This window comes from Hyperolius riggenbachi, chromosome 4 (assembly GCF_040937935.1).
Source record: "Hyperolius riggenbachi isolate aHypRig1 chromosome 4, aHypRig1.pri, whole genome shotgun sequence".
Lineage (NCBI taxonomy): Eukaryota > Metazoa > Chordata > Amphibia > Anura > Hyperoliidae > Hyperolius > Hyperolius riggenbachi.
Window position 1 is genome coordinate 480,934,761 of NC_090649.1, and position 19,480 is coordinate 480,954,240.

Below are 19,480 nucleotides of genomic sequence, written 5' to 3' on the forward strand. Positions count from 1 at the left end.
AAAATGACAGAGCCCGCGGGGCTAAATATCTACCTGTTCTGGCCTCCTTCCTCTAGGTAGGTGATTGCTCCGCCTCCTTCAGAAAATGGACTTTAGTGATTCTTTTTCAAAATCACCGCCGAGGCTCTGGCCACACCCATCTGCATTGCTGCTGTCTGCCTCGAGCTCGGCAGCTATTGCTGGGGCGGGCAGTGGCAATGCAGACTTCGGAAGCGTGATTACTAATATGTTCCCGAGGAGGGGGGGATGTCACCTGTGACCTCAAGATGGCAGGAGAGGTGAGTATTTAACCCCACGACCGGCACCCATCAGTCTTCATTAAGACAGAGGCTGTCATTGACTCTGCACAACAGTCTGCTCAGTTTGCACCTGAGCAGCATTTTATACCGGCATGATAAGTATGAATATCTGAAGAGCCTTCATTCATTTCCACACCGAGACTTTAAAGATACCCATACATTTATTCAATTTTCCTGTTCGATCAACCAATCAATGTTCCTATTTTATTGGATTGGAGAAGGATTGATCATAATCCATTTAGCTCGATCAATAAATATTGGCCGATATCTGGTCAAACTGAATTTTTTTTCCTGACTCAAACTGATAACCTCTTGCTTCAGATGCAGAGGCAGTACCTCTGATCCATTCAGCTAACTCAAATTGACAAATTTACTTGATCAGACAGGAGGGAAATATTGGTCGATCATAAAGGAATAGGCTACTGTTCACATGATTTTGATCAAAACAGAATCGATTTTTGGTTTCAGACCATGGAGGCCCAACATTGTTCAGCTCGATTCTCTAAGTCATATACCAATAGAATAATTTGTGAATATGGCCTCTTTTATCAAAGTGTGTCATAACATAAACACTATGGTCCTTATTACTTTTTCTCCTAAGTTTTCTCCTAGGTGATATTTTTACACCTGGTCAATAAAATACCTTCTTAACCACCAGCAAACACGAAAATACTCCAAATAATTTTGATAGCACTTTTTCACCAACTTGTTGATACCTTTTAAATTGCAAAGTGCTAAAAAGTTACTTATAAGAGAAGATTAAAAATTATCTCCTAGAAGAAAACTCGGGATAAAAGGTTTATTGCATCTGGGCCTATGTATGCCCTTATTCAATTCACTTTTTTATCTAAGTTTCCACATAGGACATAATTTTTCATTTTCAGTTTAAAATAACCTTTTAGCACTTGAAAAAGTACTAAAGAGTAGGTGAAACAGTACTATACATTATTCTGAGTATTATCTCGCTTGATCATTTTTCATCTTTGATGTAAAATAACTTTTCAGGACTTTACAATGGAAAAGTATCAAAAATTATTTTGCAGGTTTTTTTCCCTGTCCTTTTTTGCTTGCTGGTGGTTTGAAAGGCATTTTATTGACCATTTTGAAAACATCATCAAGGAGGAAACTTAAGAGAAAAGGTAAATTGCATATGGGCCCATGTGCCAATATCCGTGTTCACGTCTAGATGCTACATCTGCTCAGCAATGACAGGTCCTTAAAGGGAGGGTTCACGGAGTTAGTTAAAAAAATAAAAATACTAATCCACTTACCTGGGGCTTCCTCCAGCCCATGGCAGGCAGGACGTGCCCTCGACGCCGGCATCCGGAGGCTCCCGGTCTTCTCCAGTGGCGCATCCGACCTGGCCAGGCCTGCTTCCAGGTCGGGCTCTTCTACACTCCAAAGTGCGCCTCACGTGGGCGCGCTGATGTCATCAGATGTCCTCCAGGCTGTACTGCGCAGGTGCAGTACAGTCCTTAGGACGTCCGATGACGTCAGCGTGACCGTGTGAGACGCACGTTGGAGCGCAAGGAGAAGCCCGACCAGGAAGCCGGCCTGGCCAGGTCGGATGCGCCACCGGAGAAGACTGGGAGCCTCTGGAGTGGCGTCGAGGGCACGCCCTGCCTGCCACGGGCTGGAGGAAGCCCCAGGTAAGTGGATTAGTATTTTTATTTGTTTAACCAACTCGATAGACCCTCCCTTTAAAGGGACTCCGAGCACCTCTCATGGGCATGCCTTTAAGCCAGACGACTTCCAACAAAGTCGTGCTATGACCCCACTGGAGGAGCCTTTTGCAATGGCCATGCGTGTCACTTCCTCTTCCTGCTTCATTCAGTGATGCACTTCTCTAACAGAGAAGACAGGGAAGTTATAACATAGCTAAGATAGCTTGAATTGAAATCGAACGAAAACTATTTGGGCTAGAACGATGATTCAGACAACAAGCTACAGAATGGTATGCATATTTAAGTACTTTGCAGTACAGATCGGAGTCTTAAAAGCATGCCCATGAGAGGTTCTAGGAGCCCCTTTAACCACCTTGCCGGTAATGACGAGCTCAGCTCGTCCATTACCGCTGCGGTGGATTTCTCAGGCTATGGAGGGTCTTTTAGCACAACATTTTTGGAGAGGGTGTAGCTAGCACTTGGCTAGCTACATCACCCCTCCGATCGCTGCCGGCCCGCTCTGATCCCCCCGATCACCGCTCTTTTGACTTACACACCCCACCCCACTCCCCCCCCCCCCCCCGGACCCGCGCAGCCTCTCCATAGCCTCCAGGGGTCACTATGGCAGAGATCGGAACTGTGCATGACGTCAGACGTCATGTCCGATCGTCGCCATAGCAACGCCTGAAGCTGTGACGGAAGCCTCGGCCATCGCGGGATCTCGGCCAGGTAAATATCGCCGGTGGTGAGCGGAGGGGGGGACACAGTGCCGGGGGACTTGGTGGCAGAGTGTAGCTACACTAAAGAAAAAACACCATTTTTTAAAAACCAGAAGCCACCCATAACCGCAATAAACTGAACGCCAGGGTGGTTAAATATCACTCCACTTTAGTACAGCCTATGAAAATGCTGCATGTGCTGCCACTGAATCTGTCCCCAAGACCTTCATGAGTATTTGGTCTTTTTCTCCTGGGTGATAATTTTACACCTGGTCAATAAAATGCCTTCTAAACCACCAGCAAACAAGAAAGTACTCAAAAAAAAATAATCAAGAAAATACTTAAAATACCAGAGTAACCAAGCAGCTTGGGGTGACCCAGAATGTATAGGGGACTAAAAGAGACAGAAAAACCCTCCTACTAAAAAGCAATGCTTAGTGTGGTTTGCCTTTTTAAAACAGAAGGCATTTTCGATAATTCAGCTTTAAGTGAACATCTGTGGTTACCCACAATGCACCGCTACTAAATATGCAAATTATCTCTTTATACCCCTAAAAGCCAGACCTGCATTAAAGCTATAGGCTTGCTATACACCAGCGGTTCTGGATGCTAGCCTGGCTTCAGGAGCATAAAGAGATAATTTGCATATTAGTAGCAGTGCATTGTGGGTAACCACAGATGTTCCATTAAAGCTGAATTATTGCAAATTCCTTCTGTTTTAAGAAGGCAGATCACACCAAGCATACTCAAAATATTTGATAGCACTTTTTGACCTACTTTTTGGTATTTTAAATTATATATAAAAGTGTCATCCATCCGATGGTCACATCTGTTTTCGGTTGTCCACTTGCCACTGCTTCAGGAATCCTCACCTCTCAGAAGCGATCTCAGCCAACCCTCATCTGGCTCTGCTTGCTGCCGCGCTTCAGAACTTGGCAAGCTGGGTCCTGTCATTTTACGCTCTGGCCAAAGTCCAAATATGTACGTTGCAGTCACATATTGGCTCAGGCGCCCACTTTGCAAATTGGCCGGGCAGATCCTGAAGTGGCCAGATTTAAAGGGATCCTGAGCAGTACATAGAATAAAAAATGTCACTTACCTGGGGCTTCCTCCAGTCCACCGTAGGCCGTGAGGTCCCCTGGGGTCCTCCTGGCTCTTCTGCGTGTCCCTCCGGCGGCTCCTGTTACCGGCAACACCCGGGCCGGCTCTTCCTGGATCTTGACGCTTGGTGTCATCACGCCGCCTGATATGCATCATCACGGCGGCTGTTGTGACAGTCCTGCGCATGCGCGGTTTAGAGTTAGAAAACCGTGCATGTGCAGGACTGTCACGCCGTGATGACGCGTAGCGGCCGGTGTGATGACACAAAGCGTCAAGGTCCAGGAAGAGCCGGCCCGACACCCGGCCCGGGTGTTGCCGGTAACGGAGTCGCCAGCGGGACCCTCAGAAGAGCCAGGAGGACGCCGTTTGAATCTCCTGCTGTGGGAGACATCGGGCAGTCTTTGAAAGCACTCGGGCTCATGAAGACTGGCGGCTCTGTACTGCGCACGTGGGAGTGTGTGGGAGAGGGTGCTCGCGCATGCGCAGTACGGAGTGGCAAAGCTCAACAACGCAGAAGAGAGCAGTTCATGACCGAACGGTCACGGACTGCTAACAGGGTAGCCTTCAGGGGAACATGGAGAGCGGGGAGGCTCTATAGGACTCAAAGCCTTCCCTCTCTTTAGGTGAGTATACGCTTTTTTATTTTAAAAATCGCTTCAGACTACCTTTTAAAAAGGAACGCAAAAAAATACTCCGAATAATTTTGATAGTACTTTTTCGACAACTTTTTGGTACTTTTTCTATTGTAAAATGGTGAAAAGATATTTAAGAGAGAATATGAAAACGATCTCCTAGAAGGAAAAGTGAATAGTGTATGGGCCCCTAACTCAGATTACTCATGAGCTGAACTTTGTTGTAATAAAAAGAAAATCAGGCCACAGTTCTACGAAACGTCAAGACATACGAGATTCTCAGAACGTTCACATTTCCACATTCTTGCCATAATTACAAAACTTCCCGGTTAACACAATACACATATTTCCCTCAATAGCGTGACACCTGGACATACGAGTTCAGCGACACACAATAAAAACGCCAAAGCACAGAGCAAGCACACCGCAAGCCAGCACCGCTGTTAACCCCTTCAGAGCTGGGAGGAGGAGAGACCGGTTCATTGAAGTCAGCCTGTCATGTGAAGAAAGATCTCAATGTCAGAGAAAGTAATGCTACTTTTTAAACCTAATTTTCCTCTCCCAACTAATCAGTAGAGGAACCTCTATGATTTGGGTCATTCTATTTAAAATTGAGAAGGAATCCCACTTAAAGAGAAACTGTAACCAAAGATTGAACTTCATCCCAATCAGTAGCTGATGCCCCCTTTCCCATGAGAAATAATCTTTACCTTTTCTCTAATAAGATCATCAGGGGGGTCTGTATGGCTGATATTGTGGTGAAACCCCTCCCACAGTGTGATGTCATGACCATGGTCCTGACAGTTTGCTGTCGTTTCTAAACCGCATTGGATTGTGGGAAATAACGGCTTTTTCCAACTGCCAAGCAAGCAATATCTCCCTCTGCGAATAGAACGCTCATTAATGAACATTCCATACAGATCACCTGGCAGGACTAAAGAGGTCACCACCAGTGATACATTTCAGAATGTAAATGGGGAGAGGAAAGATTTTACAATGGGCAAACACTGACTAAATAATCTATTTAAATGAATATTGTAAAAAAATAAAATAAAAAATAAGCAATTGTATTCATAGTGTCATTTTCACTACAGTTCCTCTTTGATGGGGGCATTATATTATCACCTTAACCACTTAAGGACCGGGCTATGTTTTGGAGATCTGTGCTGCGTGGGCTCTCCAGCCCGCAGCGCAGATCGTGAGCAAGGCAGGGCGATCAGACTTCCTCCCTTTTCTCCCCACTAGGGGGATGACCTGCTGGGGGGGGGGGGGGGGGGTCTGATCGCCGCCGCTCTGTCTGGCCGAGCAGGGGGGGCTCCTCAAAGCCCCCCTCCGCAGCGTTTTCCGCCCTCCCTACCTCTTCCCCCCTCTCGCTCTGGCTGTGATGTGCGCAGGACCGATATCCGTCCTGCGCCTGATGGGATAGGCTTCAGCCTATCAAATGACGGCGATCCCCGGCCAATCAGAGGCCGGGGATCGCCGATCTGCCCTACGGCGCTGCTGCGCAGCAGGGCCGTTTTGATGTAAACATTTACATTATGCGTGTGAGCCGCGATCGGCGGCTCCCACACTGTTCATGGAGACACCCCCCATGAACGGACATGGAAAGGCCGCTCAATTCCATGTAATCCACTTAAAGACCTGCCAACGCCTATGGGCGTTAGCTGGTCGTTAAGTGGTTTTTAAGATTGATTCTGCATTTAGTCAGCCAATTAAAATAATTGCTTGCAACAGCAATTTACTTTTCCTCTGTATACTAATAGAAGTACTTCTAATTGTAATTAAAACAGCCAGTGCACAGATATTAGTAGGCTAGTTACCTTTCTGTTATGCCATTTATGACTTATCAATTAGATAGAACCTGACATCTTCTGCAGTCACAATCACAATCACTACCATAGTCATAGTATAAAGTCCTACCATATTTTTATTATGTATTTATATAGCACTGACATCTCTTGCAGCACTTTACAGAGTACAAAGTCATGTCACTGACTGTCCTCAGAGGAGCTCACAATCTAATCCTACCATAGTTATAGTCTAATGTCCTACCATATTATTATTATGTATTTATATAGCACTGACATCTTCTGCAGCACATTACAGAGTACATAGTCATGTCACTGACTGTCCTCAGAGGAGCTCACACTCTAATCCCACCATAGTCATAGCCTAATGTCCTACCATATTATTATTATGTATTGATATAGCACTGACATCTTCTGCTGCACTTTACAGAGTACATAGTCATGTCACTGACTGTCCTCAGAGGAGCTCACACTCTAATCCCACCATAGTCATAGCCTAATGTCCTACCATATTATTATTATGTAGTTATATAGCACTGACATCTTCTGCAGCACATTACAGAGTACATAGTCATGTCACTGACTGTCCTCAGAGGAGCTCACAATCTAATCCTACCATAGTCATAGTCTAATGTCCTACTATATTATTATTATGTATTTATATAGCACTCACATCTCCTGCAGCACATTACAGAGTACAGAGTCATGTTACTGACTGTCCTCAGAGGAGCTCACACTCTAATCCTACCATAGTCATAGTCTAAGGCCATTTTTTGAGGAGAGAAATTAAGAGGCACTGTAGTGACATATAGTAGAATGCGGTAAATTATTCAGGACCCACTTTTATGTTCAGTAACCTGGTTTCAGCATCAGAAACACTTTCTATATCTATATATATATTGGTATGTAGCCCCACCCTCCCAGCGATGTCACAGCCTAGGCTAATTAGCCCCCGCCTCCCCCCTGCTCGATAGCCTTTCTGAATCCGGGCCCTTGTTTCTTGGGGAAAGAATATTGCTGTTTTGCATGCAGAAATATGAAAGCCAGTTATATGTGCTGTCTTGGAATGTGTTTCATAGACGCACATTCAGGCCCCTCCTCTTCCCCCAGCACTGAAGGGGTTAAGTGAAACGTGCGCGCACCACATGCAGGGCCGCCGGTACCTGTTTGGGGCCTGCGCTGCTCTTCGTCCCGCTGTGTGAGCGCAGGTGGCCATTCAGAGCTGGGAGGCTTCTGAACTCCTTGGAGCACACCGAGCAGGTAAGCCGGGATTTCGATTCTGCCCGATCCGGGTACAGCCTGCTCCAGCCACCAGAAAAGGAAAGAAGAAAATAATTATTATTTACCTCAGGTGGGGGGGGGGGGGGGGGGGGCGGGGGGGGTTTCATCCTGTCCCTCACAAAGCAAAAACGATGGTCCTATCAACCAAATATCTTATTCCAACCTTAATTGTCCAGATATAGATGGCCATACATCTAGTGATGATGGGCAGATTTCACCAAGAGATAAATCTCTCTCTTATCAAATCTGATCAGAGAGAGATCTGCCAGCTGCCCATACACCACAGGCCGATTCCCGATCAATTTCAGCATGTAATCTCTCAGGAATCGCCTGAGTCCGCCGCATTCTCCGACTCGCCGCTGCCCCTAGTGTATAAATATGACCCCCGTGTGTGCACTTGTCCTATGTCCCCCACCGTACGATGCCCATCCATCTTTGGACCCCCGCTCTTCGATTAGCGCTATACACGCCGCCGGCGTATAGCACATATGTGACATCACTCGTCCCGATATTGATCCATCGCCATTACCAACGTGCACCAATTGGGCATGCTCTTGGAGGCACCGATTTTCATCTGATTCAATAATAATTATCGAATCAGATAGTCGATAGGCCGTCAAGTCGAGTGACATATGGGCACCTTAACGCTGTATACTCAACAAAGAAATAAATATGGCAGCCTCCATATTGCTCTCGCTTTCGTTGCACTTTAACCACAGACCACAGGCTTTGCCCCCCTAGTGACCGAGCTATTTTGTACAAATTAGGCCACTGCAGCTTTAAGGGCTCGCTGCAGGGCCGTACAACTCAGCAGCACACTAGTGACCCCCCCTTTTCTGCCCACCAACAGAGCTTTCTGTTGGTAGGCTCGGATCGCTGCTGACCTGTTTATTTGTTTTATTTTTTATTTGCTTTGGTTGTTTAAAATACATTTGTCTATTTTTTTCCCCAGCGCTCCCCCCCCCCCCTCCCCGCCAGCTAATCACCGCGAATGGCGGTCATAGGCATCGTTCCTGATCCTCTGTAGGGGACAGCCGAGTGACACGGCTGTCCCCAGTACAGCGCTGCCTTAGATCGTAGCGCTGTACATTGTAAATAGATGGCTAACAGTCTCCTAGCGGCGGTCACCGCTGGGAGACTGATGATGGGGCGGAGCTCCGTCATTCAATCGGAGATGCACGCGCATCGGCGAACGCGATCCCCAGCAAAACACGCCCCCAGGACTTCACGTCAATTGGCACTGAGCGGTCCTGGGGAACCGCCACGTTCACGCCAATTGGTGGTCGGCAAGTAGTTAATGGTATACATTTTTGGGTTCTAGAATTTTTTTCTAATCAGTCTAAGACTAGGGACCCACTACAAATTGCAAAGCCCTATTGCAATTGCTATCGCTTTGGGTAAGAATTTTGTAAGCGATTTGAGGAGCGTTTTCTGGTGACTTAGGTATTGTATTGAGACCAAACACAGCATGCTGCATGTTCTGCGATTGCGATTATCCTTAATCGCAATTGCTCCAGCGGGCTCAACACCACAGATTTACACTAGCAAAACGTTTCTGAAAGCAACGGCGATTGTTGGCACTGCAAAAAAAAAAAAACACTCAAAAAAGAGCTCTCGTGGGCTTGGGACCCACTAGCAGTGCTTTTCTAAGCCATTGCGATTTGCTTGCTAGCACTTATCACGGGTTGTGGACAACCCGATGGAGTTGCATGTGAGCACCGTTGCCGTCCTAAGTTGTGACATGAGATTTTTTTGGGCCGCTGGGTAATGCCACCGCATGTCAAACGTAATTGCAGCTGAAAGACGCTTGTGGCATCCGGGGGGGCTGAACTGTGCTACAGGCAAGGAGCTCAGACGCCCGTGGAGAAGAGGCCTCGGAGTTTGGAACAAAAAGAGGGACACAGAGAGGCCAATATAGTGTAGTATGCACTGGTAAATGAAGGTGCGTGGAAAGATTATGTGGAGTATACTCACAAGTCAGGGTTCCCGCAAAGGCAACCACTGTAAAGGGAGGTGGGGAGATTAGACCTGTCCCCACTCAGGATTAAGAAGTCACTCTCTGTAGATCAACGAAAAAAGGGGTTGGGTGGATATGTATAATGTAGTATGGATACAGAGGCGCCAGAAGGATAAAAAGATCTAAAACGTTTAAAAATGAGGAGATAGTCTCTAGGCAGACACAAGAAAATGCCGGGCAATTTTCAGCAAAATTATTTACATACTCCAGTAAAATACAAAGTGTTTCGCTGGAGTGACACGCTTCCGCAGGCAATAAGTTGGAGCATATACAAAAACAGGTCTGATACTATGCCAAGCGCCTCTGTGAAGTATGTAAATACATTGTTTTACTGAAAATTGATCAGCATTTTCTTGTGTCTACCTCATTTTTAAACGTTAGATCTTTTTATCCCTCTGGCGCCTCTGTATCCCTAATACCTCAGAGTTTGGAGGCTGACATACTTATTTCCTTTTAAACAATACCAGTTGCCTGGCAGCCCCGCTGAGCTATTTGCCTGCAGTAGTGTGAATCACACCAGAAACAAGCATGCAGCTAATCTTGTCAGATCTGACAGTAATGTCAGAAACACCTGATCTGCTGCATGCTTGTTCAGGGGCTGTGGCTAATAGTATTAGAGGCAGAGGATCAGCAGGACAGCCAGGCAACTGGTATTGCTTTAAAGGAAATAAATATGGCAGCCTTCGTTTCAGTTGTCCTTTAAAGGCATCAGTTTTCCGTCCCGTTAGCGCGTGGTTAATGTGCCGCATCCATCTATCTCGAAAAATCGCTGCAGACCCAAACTTGCGATACATTTGGCGGAATGGATCGAATGGATCTGTTCGAATGGAGCAATTTGAGTGGATCCGATTAACATAGGATCTGTTCACCGCTTAGCGCTACCATTTTGAGCGGTAAAATCACTGTACACTCTCGCGATTCCCAATGATCGCGATCAGCGCTTTTATAAGCACTGTATCGCGATTGCTCCTAAATCACAAGAAAAAGCTGCAGGCAAAACGTTTTGCGATTGCCGTTAATGGCAAAACGCTCTCGCAAATTGCGGCAGTGAGATCACTGCCATAGGGTTAATATTGCGATAGCGCTTCGGCGATTAGCTGGAATCACCTGCCAATCGCCATAGTGTGAATGGGCCCTTAGGGTCCATTCCGATAAAGTCTGCTAAACTTTTTTTTGTCCAAGTGAACCGGGCCTCACTGTCACTTTAATTATGGGACTTACACATATACAGTGGCTTGCAAAAGTATTCAGCCCCCTTGAAGTTTTCCACATTTTGTCATATTACTGTCACAAACATGAATCAATTTTATTGGAATTCCACATGAAAGACTGCATTTGATCTGAGTGCAGTCAGTTGCCTATAGACATTGCCTGATGAGTGCTAATGACTAAATAGAGTGCACCTGTGTGTAAACTAATATCAGTACAAATACAGCTGCTCTGTGACGGCCTCAGAGGTTGTCTAAGACCTAGGTTCTCAACATGCGGTACGCGTACCCCAGGGGGTACTTCTGATGGTTCCAGGGGGTACTCGGGCTTGATACACTTAACCATAAATAACCAATTTATAGTTTTAGAAAATTATAAATCTTATTTAAACAACACCAAATTAGTATTTTAGCTAATTAAAAGTAATAGTAAATAATTGGAAGTTGTTTAGAACCATTATCATGCACTACGATTCAATATATATTTGTTAAGGGGTACTTGTCATAATGGTTACTATGCTTGGGGGTACTTGGTGAGTACACGGGTTTTAAAGGGGGTACATACCAATAAAATGTTGAGAAACACTGGTCTAAGAGAATACTGGGAGCAACAACACCATGAAGTCCAATGAACACACAAGACAGATCAGGGATAAAGTTATTGAGAAATTTAAAGCAGGCTTAGGCTACAAAAAGATTTCCAAAGCCTTGAACATCCCACGGAGCACTGTTCAAGTGATCATTCAGAAATGGAAGGAGTATGGCACAACTGTAAACCTACCAAGGCAAGGCCGTCCACCTAAACTCACAGGCCGAACAAGGAGAGCGCTGATCAGAAATGCAGTCAAGAGGCCCATGGTGACTCTGGATGAGCTGCAGAGATCTACAGCTCAGGTGGGGGAATCTGTCCATAGGACAACTATTAGTCATGCACTGCACAAAGTTGGCCTTTATGGAAGAGTGGCAAGAAGAATGCCATTGTGAACAGAAAAGCATAGGAAATCCCGTTTGCAGTTTGCCACAAGCCCTGTGGGGGACACAGCAAACATGTGGAAGAAGGTGCTCTGGTCAGATGAGACCAAAATGGAACTTATTGGCCAAAATGCTAAACGCTATGTGTGACGGAAAACTAATGCTGCATACACACTTGAGATAAAAGTCTTTGGAAAAGGCAAGATCACAGACCAATTTTACCCCATTCCATGTAGTAAGAGACTACCATGTAGACTGTGTAGAGTATGGCTCTCATACTACATGGAATGGGGTAAAATTGGTCTGTGATCTTGCCTTTTCCAAAGACTTTTATCTCAAGTGTGTATGTAGCATAACACTGCACAACACTCTGAACACACCATCCCCACTGTCAAATATGGTGGTGGCAGCATCATGCTCTGGGGGTGCTTCTTTTCAGCAGGGACAGGGAAGCTGGTCAGAGTTGATGGGAAGATGTATGTAGCCAAATACAGGGCAATCTTGGAAAAAAACCTCTTGGAGTCTGCAAAAAACTTGAGACTGGGGCGGAGGTTCACCTTCTAGCAGGACAACGACGTAAACATAAAGCCAGGGCAACAATGGAATGGTTTAAAACAAAACATATCCATGTGTTAGAATGGCCCAGTCAAAGTCCAGATCTAAATCCAATCGAGAATCTGTGGCAAGATCTGAAAACTGCTGTTCATAAACATTGTCCATCTAATCTGACTGAGCTGGAGCTGTTTTGCAAAGAAGAATGGGCAAGGATTTCAGTTTTCTAGATGTGCAAAGCTGGTAGAGACATACCCTAAAAGACTGGCAGCTGTAATTGCAGCAAAAGGTGGTTCTACAAAGTATTGACTCAGGAGGCTGAATAATTATGCACACCCCACTTTGCAGTTATTGATTTGTAAAAAATATTTGGAATCATGTATGATTTTCGTTCCACTTCTCATGTGTACACCACTTTGTATTGGTCTTTCACGTGGAATTTCAATAAAATTGATTCATGTTTGGGCTAGTAATATGACAAAATGTGGAAAACTTCAAGGGGGCCGAATACTTTTGCAAGCCACTGTAATTATTAGACTTACACAAGCACAGAATTACCTGTTCTCTGCAGGGACGGCCTGGGCTTGTCCATCTTGCACAAGCTGTGAAGGAGCAAAAAAGGACTAGTCATTTTATTACATCATTTCGTAGTTTATAAGTTCTAAACTGAGAATGTATCACCTTATAGTGCTAGTTTAGTGAAGGACAGACCTACAGGATCTTCTCAAAAAATTAGCATATTGTGATAAAGTTCATTATTTTCTGTAATGTACTGATAAACATTAGACTTTCATATATTTTAGATTCAAATACACACAACTGAAGTAGTTCAAGCGTTTTATTGTTTTAATATTGATGATTTTGGAATACAGCTCATAAAAACCCAAATTTCCTATCACAAAAAATTAGCATATTTCATCCGACCAATAAAAGAAAAGTGTTTTTAAAACAAAAAAAAAGTCAACCTTCAAATAATTATGTTCAGTTAAGCACTCAATACTTGGTCGGGAATCCTTTTGCAGAAATGACTGCTTTAATGCAGCGTGGCATGGATGCAATCAGCCTGTGTCACTGCTCAGGTGTTATGGAGGCCCAGGATGCTTCGATAGCGGCCTTAAGCTCATCCAGAGTGTTGGGTCTTGCGTCTCTCAACGTTCTCTTCACAATATCCCAGAGATTCTCTATGAGGTTCAGGTCAGGAGAGTTGGCAGGCCAATTGAGCACAGTAATACCATGGTCAGTAAACCATTTACCAGTGGTTTTGGCACTGTGAGCAGGTGCCAGGTCGTGCTGAAAAATGAAATCTTCATCTCCATAAAGCTTTTCAGCAGATGGAAGCATGAACCCACTTTTGAACCAGAAACAGCGGCAGAAGCGCCTGACCTGGGCTACAGAGAAGCAGCACTGGACGGTTGCTCAGTGGTCCAAAGTACTTTTTTCGGATGAAAGCAACTTTTACATGTCATTCGGAAATCAAGGTGCCAGAGTCTGGAAAAAGACTGGGGGAGAGGGAAATGCTAAAATGCCTGAAGTCCAGTGTCAAGTACCCACAGTCAGTGATGGTCTGGGGTGCCATGTCAGCTGTGGTGTTGGTCCACTGTATTTTATCAAGGGCAGGGTCAATGCAGCTAGCTGTCAGGAGATTTTGGAGCACTTCATGCTTCCATCTGCTGAAAAGCTTTATGGAGAAGAAGATTTCATTTTTCAGCACGACCTGGCACCTGCTCACAGTGCCAAAACCACTGGTAAATGGTTTACTGACCATGGTATTACTGTGCTCAATTGGCCTGCCAACTCTCCTGACCTGAACCCCATAGAGAATCTGTGGGATATTGTGAAGAGAAAGTTGAGAGACGCAAGATCCAACACTCTGGATGAGCTTAAGGCCGCTATCGAAGCATCCTGGGCCTCCATAACACCTGAGCAGTGCCACAGGCTGATTGCCTCCATGCCACGCCGCATTGAAGCAGTCATTTCTGCAAAAGGATTCCCGACCAAGTATTGAGTGCATAACTGAACATAATTATTTGAAGGTTGACTTTGTTTGTTTTAAAAACACTTTTCTTTTATTGGTTGGATGAAATATGCTAATTTTTTTAAATAGGAAATTTGGGTTTTCATGAGCTGTATGCCAAAATCATCAATATTAAAACAATAAAAGGCTTGAATTACTTCAGTTGTGTGTATTTGAATCTAAAATATATGAAAGTCTAATGTTTATCAGTACATTACAGAAAATAATGAACTTTATCACAATATGCTAATTTTTTGAGAAGATCCTGTAGTTGTTCCCTATGAGACCACTCAATGTAATGTGTAAGGCAGCCTGAAACGGAACCTGAAGTGAACGGTATATGGAGGCTACCATTTTTATTTCCTTTTAAACAATACTAGTTGCCTGGCTGTCCTGCCGAGCCTCTCTGCCTCTTATACTTTTAGCCATAAATGCTGAACAAGCATGCAGCAGATCAGGTGCTTCTGACAAAAAAAATCTCACAAAATGAGCTGCATGCTTGTTTGTTTTAGGTGTAGGATTCAGACACTACTAATGCCAGAAAGATCAGCAGGACAGCCAGGCAACTGGTATTGTTTAAAAGGAAATAAATGTGGCAGCCTCCATATACCTCTCATTACAGTTTTTCTTTAATGTTCCACTAGTGTTAAAATTCAGATGACGTGTATTAGTACAGTACAATCAGGTTGATATTGTTAAAGAGAACTTCCAAAGTTGTTTACAAAAACCTGCCGCCTTGCTGTACAAAAAAAAAGTTATATTTACTTGCTGTGTCTTGTCCCGCGACGCCGTCCCGAAGACCCCACATCACTCCACTTCCAGCGCCTGGCACCTTTACTGTTTTGTGGTTATTTCTATCCCCTGGTAATCACACCCATGACTCTCCTGCACTCCTGCATGGGGATAACACATCTTAAAGAGAGTCTGAAGCGAGAATAAAACTCGCTTCAGCTCTTATATTCAGCAGGGGCATGTGTGCCCCTGCTAAAACGCTGCTATCCCGCGGCAGAACGGGGGTCCCTTACCTCCCAAATCCCCTCCGTTCTTTGCGGGGATCTCTTCCTGGTAAGGCAGGGCTAATGGCCGCAGCCCTGCCTTACACGCGTCTGTCAGCGCGTATCTCCGCCACTCGCCCGCCCCTCTCAGTCTTCCTTTGCTGAGAGGGGTGGGGGAGAGGCGGCGATGCCCCGCTGATAGACGGCGCTGAGAGGCAGGGCTGCGGCCGTTAGCCCTGCCTCCAGCATCAGCAAAATCTACGACCAAGTTGGTCGTAGATTTTGCAATGGGGGATTTGAGGGGGTAAGGGACCCCCGTTCAGCCGCGGGATAGCGGCGTTTTAGCAGGGGCACACATGCCCCTGCTGAATATAAGCTCTAAAGCGAGTTTTATTCTGGCTTCAGAGTCTCTTTAAGCCCAGTACACACTTTCAATTATAGTTGGCCAATCACTGACCAATTTTACCACCACCATGTAGTATGACTGCCATCAAATGTTGATTACGATGAGCAGATCGTGTAGGTAATCCTTCATACTACTTGGAAGACGTACGCAATTGGCCAATCATAAATGAAAGAGTGTACCGGGCTTTAGTCATAAACCATTTCAGCTGCCACTTCTGTATCGTTCTCTATAATTTCCTGCAGGACCGCCATCAGACATTTTTGGGCCCTGCACCGGGCAAAACTACTTCCCCCCCCCCCACCCTCACTCCTCTCTGCCCCCACATGGCAAATCACTATCTTTGAACACCTGACACACGTGGGAGCGTTCTTCGTATGCTCGGTTCTCGAAGACTGTAACTGCGCCTGTATGGAGGAGGCCAGGTGGGCCGGAACAGTGCATACGCAGTGCCCTGCAATCCAGCAGGATTGTGTGGACTTCTCAGGAGCAGGGCCGGGCTGAGGCAGAGGCGAGAGAGGCTCCAGCCTCAGGGCGCAGTGTAGGAGGGGGTGCAGGGCGGGGCTGAGGCAGAGGCGAGAGAGGCTCCAGCCTCAGGGCGCAGTGTAGGAGGGGGTGCAGGGCCGGGGCGAGGCAAAGGCGAGAGAGGCTCCAGCCTCAGGGCGCAGTGTAGGAGGGGGCGCACAACTCACCAGCTATAATTCCCCTATTGTGTTTGAAACAGAGACATGAGGGGATTCATGACAGTGACTGCAAGCCGGATAACTAGAGATTAAGGTGTTGAGGAGGTTGTGGGCCCTGTGGCCCTCTTAGTCTAATAGCAATCAGTGTGTGACGGCTGGGGTGGGAGGGATGGAGGGGCGCACTTTGGTGTCTCAGCCTTGGGTGCTGGAGGACCTTGTCCTGGCTCTGCTCAGGAGCACAACAGATTGGACCGGAAGGATATTGAGGGAGCTAAAAGGGGAATTGAAGTAAGAGGTATACGGAGGCTGCCATATTTATTTCCTTTTAAGCAATACCAGTTGCCCGGCAGCCCTGCTGGTCTATTTCTTTGCAGTAGTATCTGAATAACACCAGAAACAAGCATGCAGCTAGTCTTGTCAGATCTGACTTTAAAGTCTGAAACACCTGATCTGCTGCATGCTTGTTCAGGGGCTATGGCTAACAGTATTAGAGGCAGAGGATCAGCAGGGCTGCCAGGCAACTGGTATTGATTAAAAGGAAATAAATATGGCAGCCTCCGTATACCTCTTACTTCAGTTCCCCTTAAAGGACTACAGGGAGCTGGAAGGAGCCCCAGATATGTAAAAATCCTTTTCTCCCATTCGTTTCTGGCTTACTTTAATGACTAACTGACTAAGGTGACTCCTGGATGAATGGGCAGCCCATGTGTGGCACGGTTCGCCGGGCCCCAGATTCACTCGGACCCCATACAGCAGTACCCCCTGTGATGTCCTGAAGGCATTCCTGCAAATATACCCGAAGCTTTAAAGAGGAACTCCATGAAAATAATGTAATTAAAAAAAAAAGCTTCATTTTTACAATAATTATGTATAAATGATTTAGTCAGTGTTTGCCCATTGTAAAATAATTTTAAATCCCTGATTTACATTCTGACATTTATTACATGGTGACATTTTTACTGTTGTCAGGTGATGTAGCTGCTGCATGTTTTTTTGGCAGTTGGAAACAGCTGTAAACAGCTATTTCCCACAATGCAGCAAGGTTCACAGACAGGAAACTGCCAAGAGTACGTACTCAGAATTTCTTTGTGGGAGGGGTTTCACCACAATATCAGCCATACAGCGCCCCCTGATGGTCTGTTTGTGAAAAGGAATGGATTTCTCGTGTAAAAGGGGGTATCAGCTACTGATTGGGATAAAGTTAAATTCTTGGTCGGAGTTTCTCTTTAAGCTTCTACTGAAAACTGTCTTCAATAATAAAAAAAGGTCTCTACTGAGAACTAACACATCCTTCACAGACACTCCAGTGTACCTGCGCCCAAACCGTATTCGTAGACTGGTGAAGTCCCCGACCGGCAAGCACGTACGAGTTACCGTCCTTTAAAACTTGCTGCAGTGAAGTAGTGTTGCTCATAACCGCCAGAGCCTCCTGATTGTAGTTATCCAATGGATCTGAACCTGGGAGCGCCACTGGACTCTCCATGAGAACTTGATGCCGACTGTCCACATTATACTGCTTCTGCGGACTGGCTTCCTGCTGCAGATGCTGCTGCTGTGCCGCTGGGGTCTGTTTGTACGGGTGTCGTTGATGCTGGGAATTCTGATAGACGTACTGCGGCACCGACCCCAACTGGATCAGCTGCATCCCGTGGGACGGATCCTGCGGGTAATGCTCGGCCTTTGACGTGCAATCCGCATTATACGCCTGCTGCTGAATCTGCAGGTGATGCTGGTGGGAATGCTGCATGCTTTGCTGCATGTCGGGAGACTGCATGGAGTAATACTGAGACACCTGACCAGAAAACGGGCGCTGTTGCTGCTGAATTTCCTGCATGAGAGGCCGCTGCTGTGCTGCTGCATTCTGCTGCAAGTAATAATGCGTCTGCTGCACTTCCTGGTGCTGCTGCTGCTGCAGGCCCTGATGGGATTGCACCTGTTGCCCATATTGATGCGTCTGCTCCATTACCGGTTGGGATTGTGCCTGAGATGGGTTTTGAAAGTACTCATAATAAAAATGTGAGTGAGGGTGCTTCTGCGGCTGGCTGGCCAAGCCTTGGGGCATCTGCTGGGAGACCTGAGAGTACCTGTCTACTGCAGTAGGTTGCGTTTGCTGCTCCACAGTCCCTTTGAGCGACAGAAGCTGCCTGAGAGTGCTTTCAGCGTCCTGCAGCAACGAGGGCTGAGCTAAACCCTGAGACATGGCATGAATTCGTAGGTTCTGCTGAGCAAACACCTGCGTGAAAGAGTCCAGTTTGTGTAAGGCACCGCTGGCGGCTTTGGGCCGGTTGACAACCTGAGTGTAGTAGGAGGCCTGGTAAGCATCTCCTACGTCGCTCTGAGGGTTCCACTGTAGGCTTTGGTCAAAGCTACTCAAATTGCTCCTGGCCTGACTGTGGTTACCAGACCCAGCATTTGTCCACTGAGATGGTCTGGAGACCTCCACCTGAGCTGCAGATGTTAATGTAACATCCCGGTTGTCCTGAGATAGATGGGGGGAGGAGGAGGAGGACTCCGAGGCGTTCATGTCCAGAGAGTCATAGCTGTGGTGGAGCGTATGGCCGTTACCCTGATGTTGCATGTGCTGATAATACAGACTATCGCCGCTGTTGGTCGCCAGGTGAGTCTTGTAGATCTGCTGGTTTTCCATGGTGTCTGCACTGTCCTGCCTTGATGGCAGCAGCGCCCATATAGGACAACGTCCCTGAGAGAGTCACAGGTCAGAGTGAAGACTGCAGTCAAGTGTTGAGCGTGCCCATTTATCTGGATAAAGGGCAGCTTGCGCTTATAAATACAGAGGATTTTCGCAGACGCAGTGCCTGGCATCTTCAGAAGGAGCAGGAGAGGATGTGTGCAAAAGTCTTTTTGAATGGCATTCCATCTGCAGAAAGAAAACAACTTTTTGTTGTAATACGTTTTTTTATTATGGTCATTTTGTCAGAATAAATGTACAAAACATTGAACTTTGCTATTAAAGATAATGTGAACCTACAAAAAAAATCAAACAGATACTTACCTCCTCTCACTGTCCCCACATTCCAGCGCTGTTACCGCTCGTAGCAGTATTTGGCCAAATTGGTCAAAAACTGCTCTCTCTCTGCGGCTAAAGGAGGCTTCGGAAGTTTTAGGGAGCCC

General features: G+C 46.1%; 1 protein-coding gene across 5 annotated transcripts in view; it reads right to left on the minus strand.

Moving 5' to 3' along the window:
- TRERF1 (transcriptional regulating factor 1) overlaps positions 1–19,480 on the minus strand; it is a 211,510-nt gene that overhangs the window by 64,482 nt on the left and 127,548 nt on the right. For 4 of the 5 annotated variants that reach the window (XM_068232984.1, XM_068232980.1, XM_068232981.1 and 1 more), the window contains exons 3-5: positions 17,661–19,226; positions 12,812–12,855; positions 7,387–7,525 (exon numbers count right to left, since the gene is read on the minus strand). In XM_068232984.1, coding sequence (XP_068089085.1) covers positions 7,387–7,525; positions 12,812–12,855; positions 17,661–18,995 — 1,518 coding nt within the window. In that variant the 5' untranslated portion in view covers positions 18,996–19,226. The remainder of the gene's footprint in view (positions 1–7,386; positions 7,526–12,811; positions 12,856–17,660; positions 19,227–19,480) is intronic. The other variant, XM_068232983.1, reaches the window with a different exon arrangement.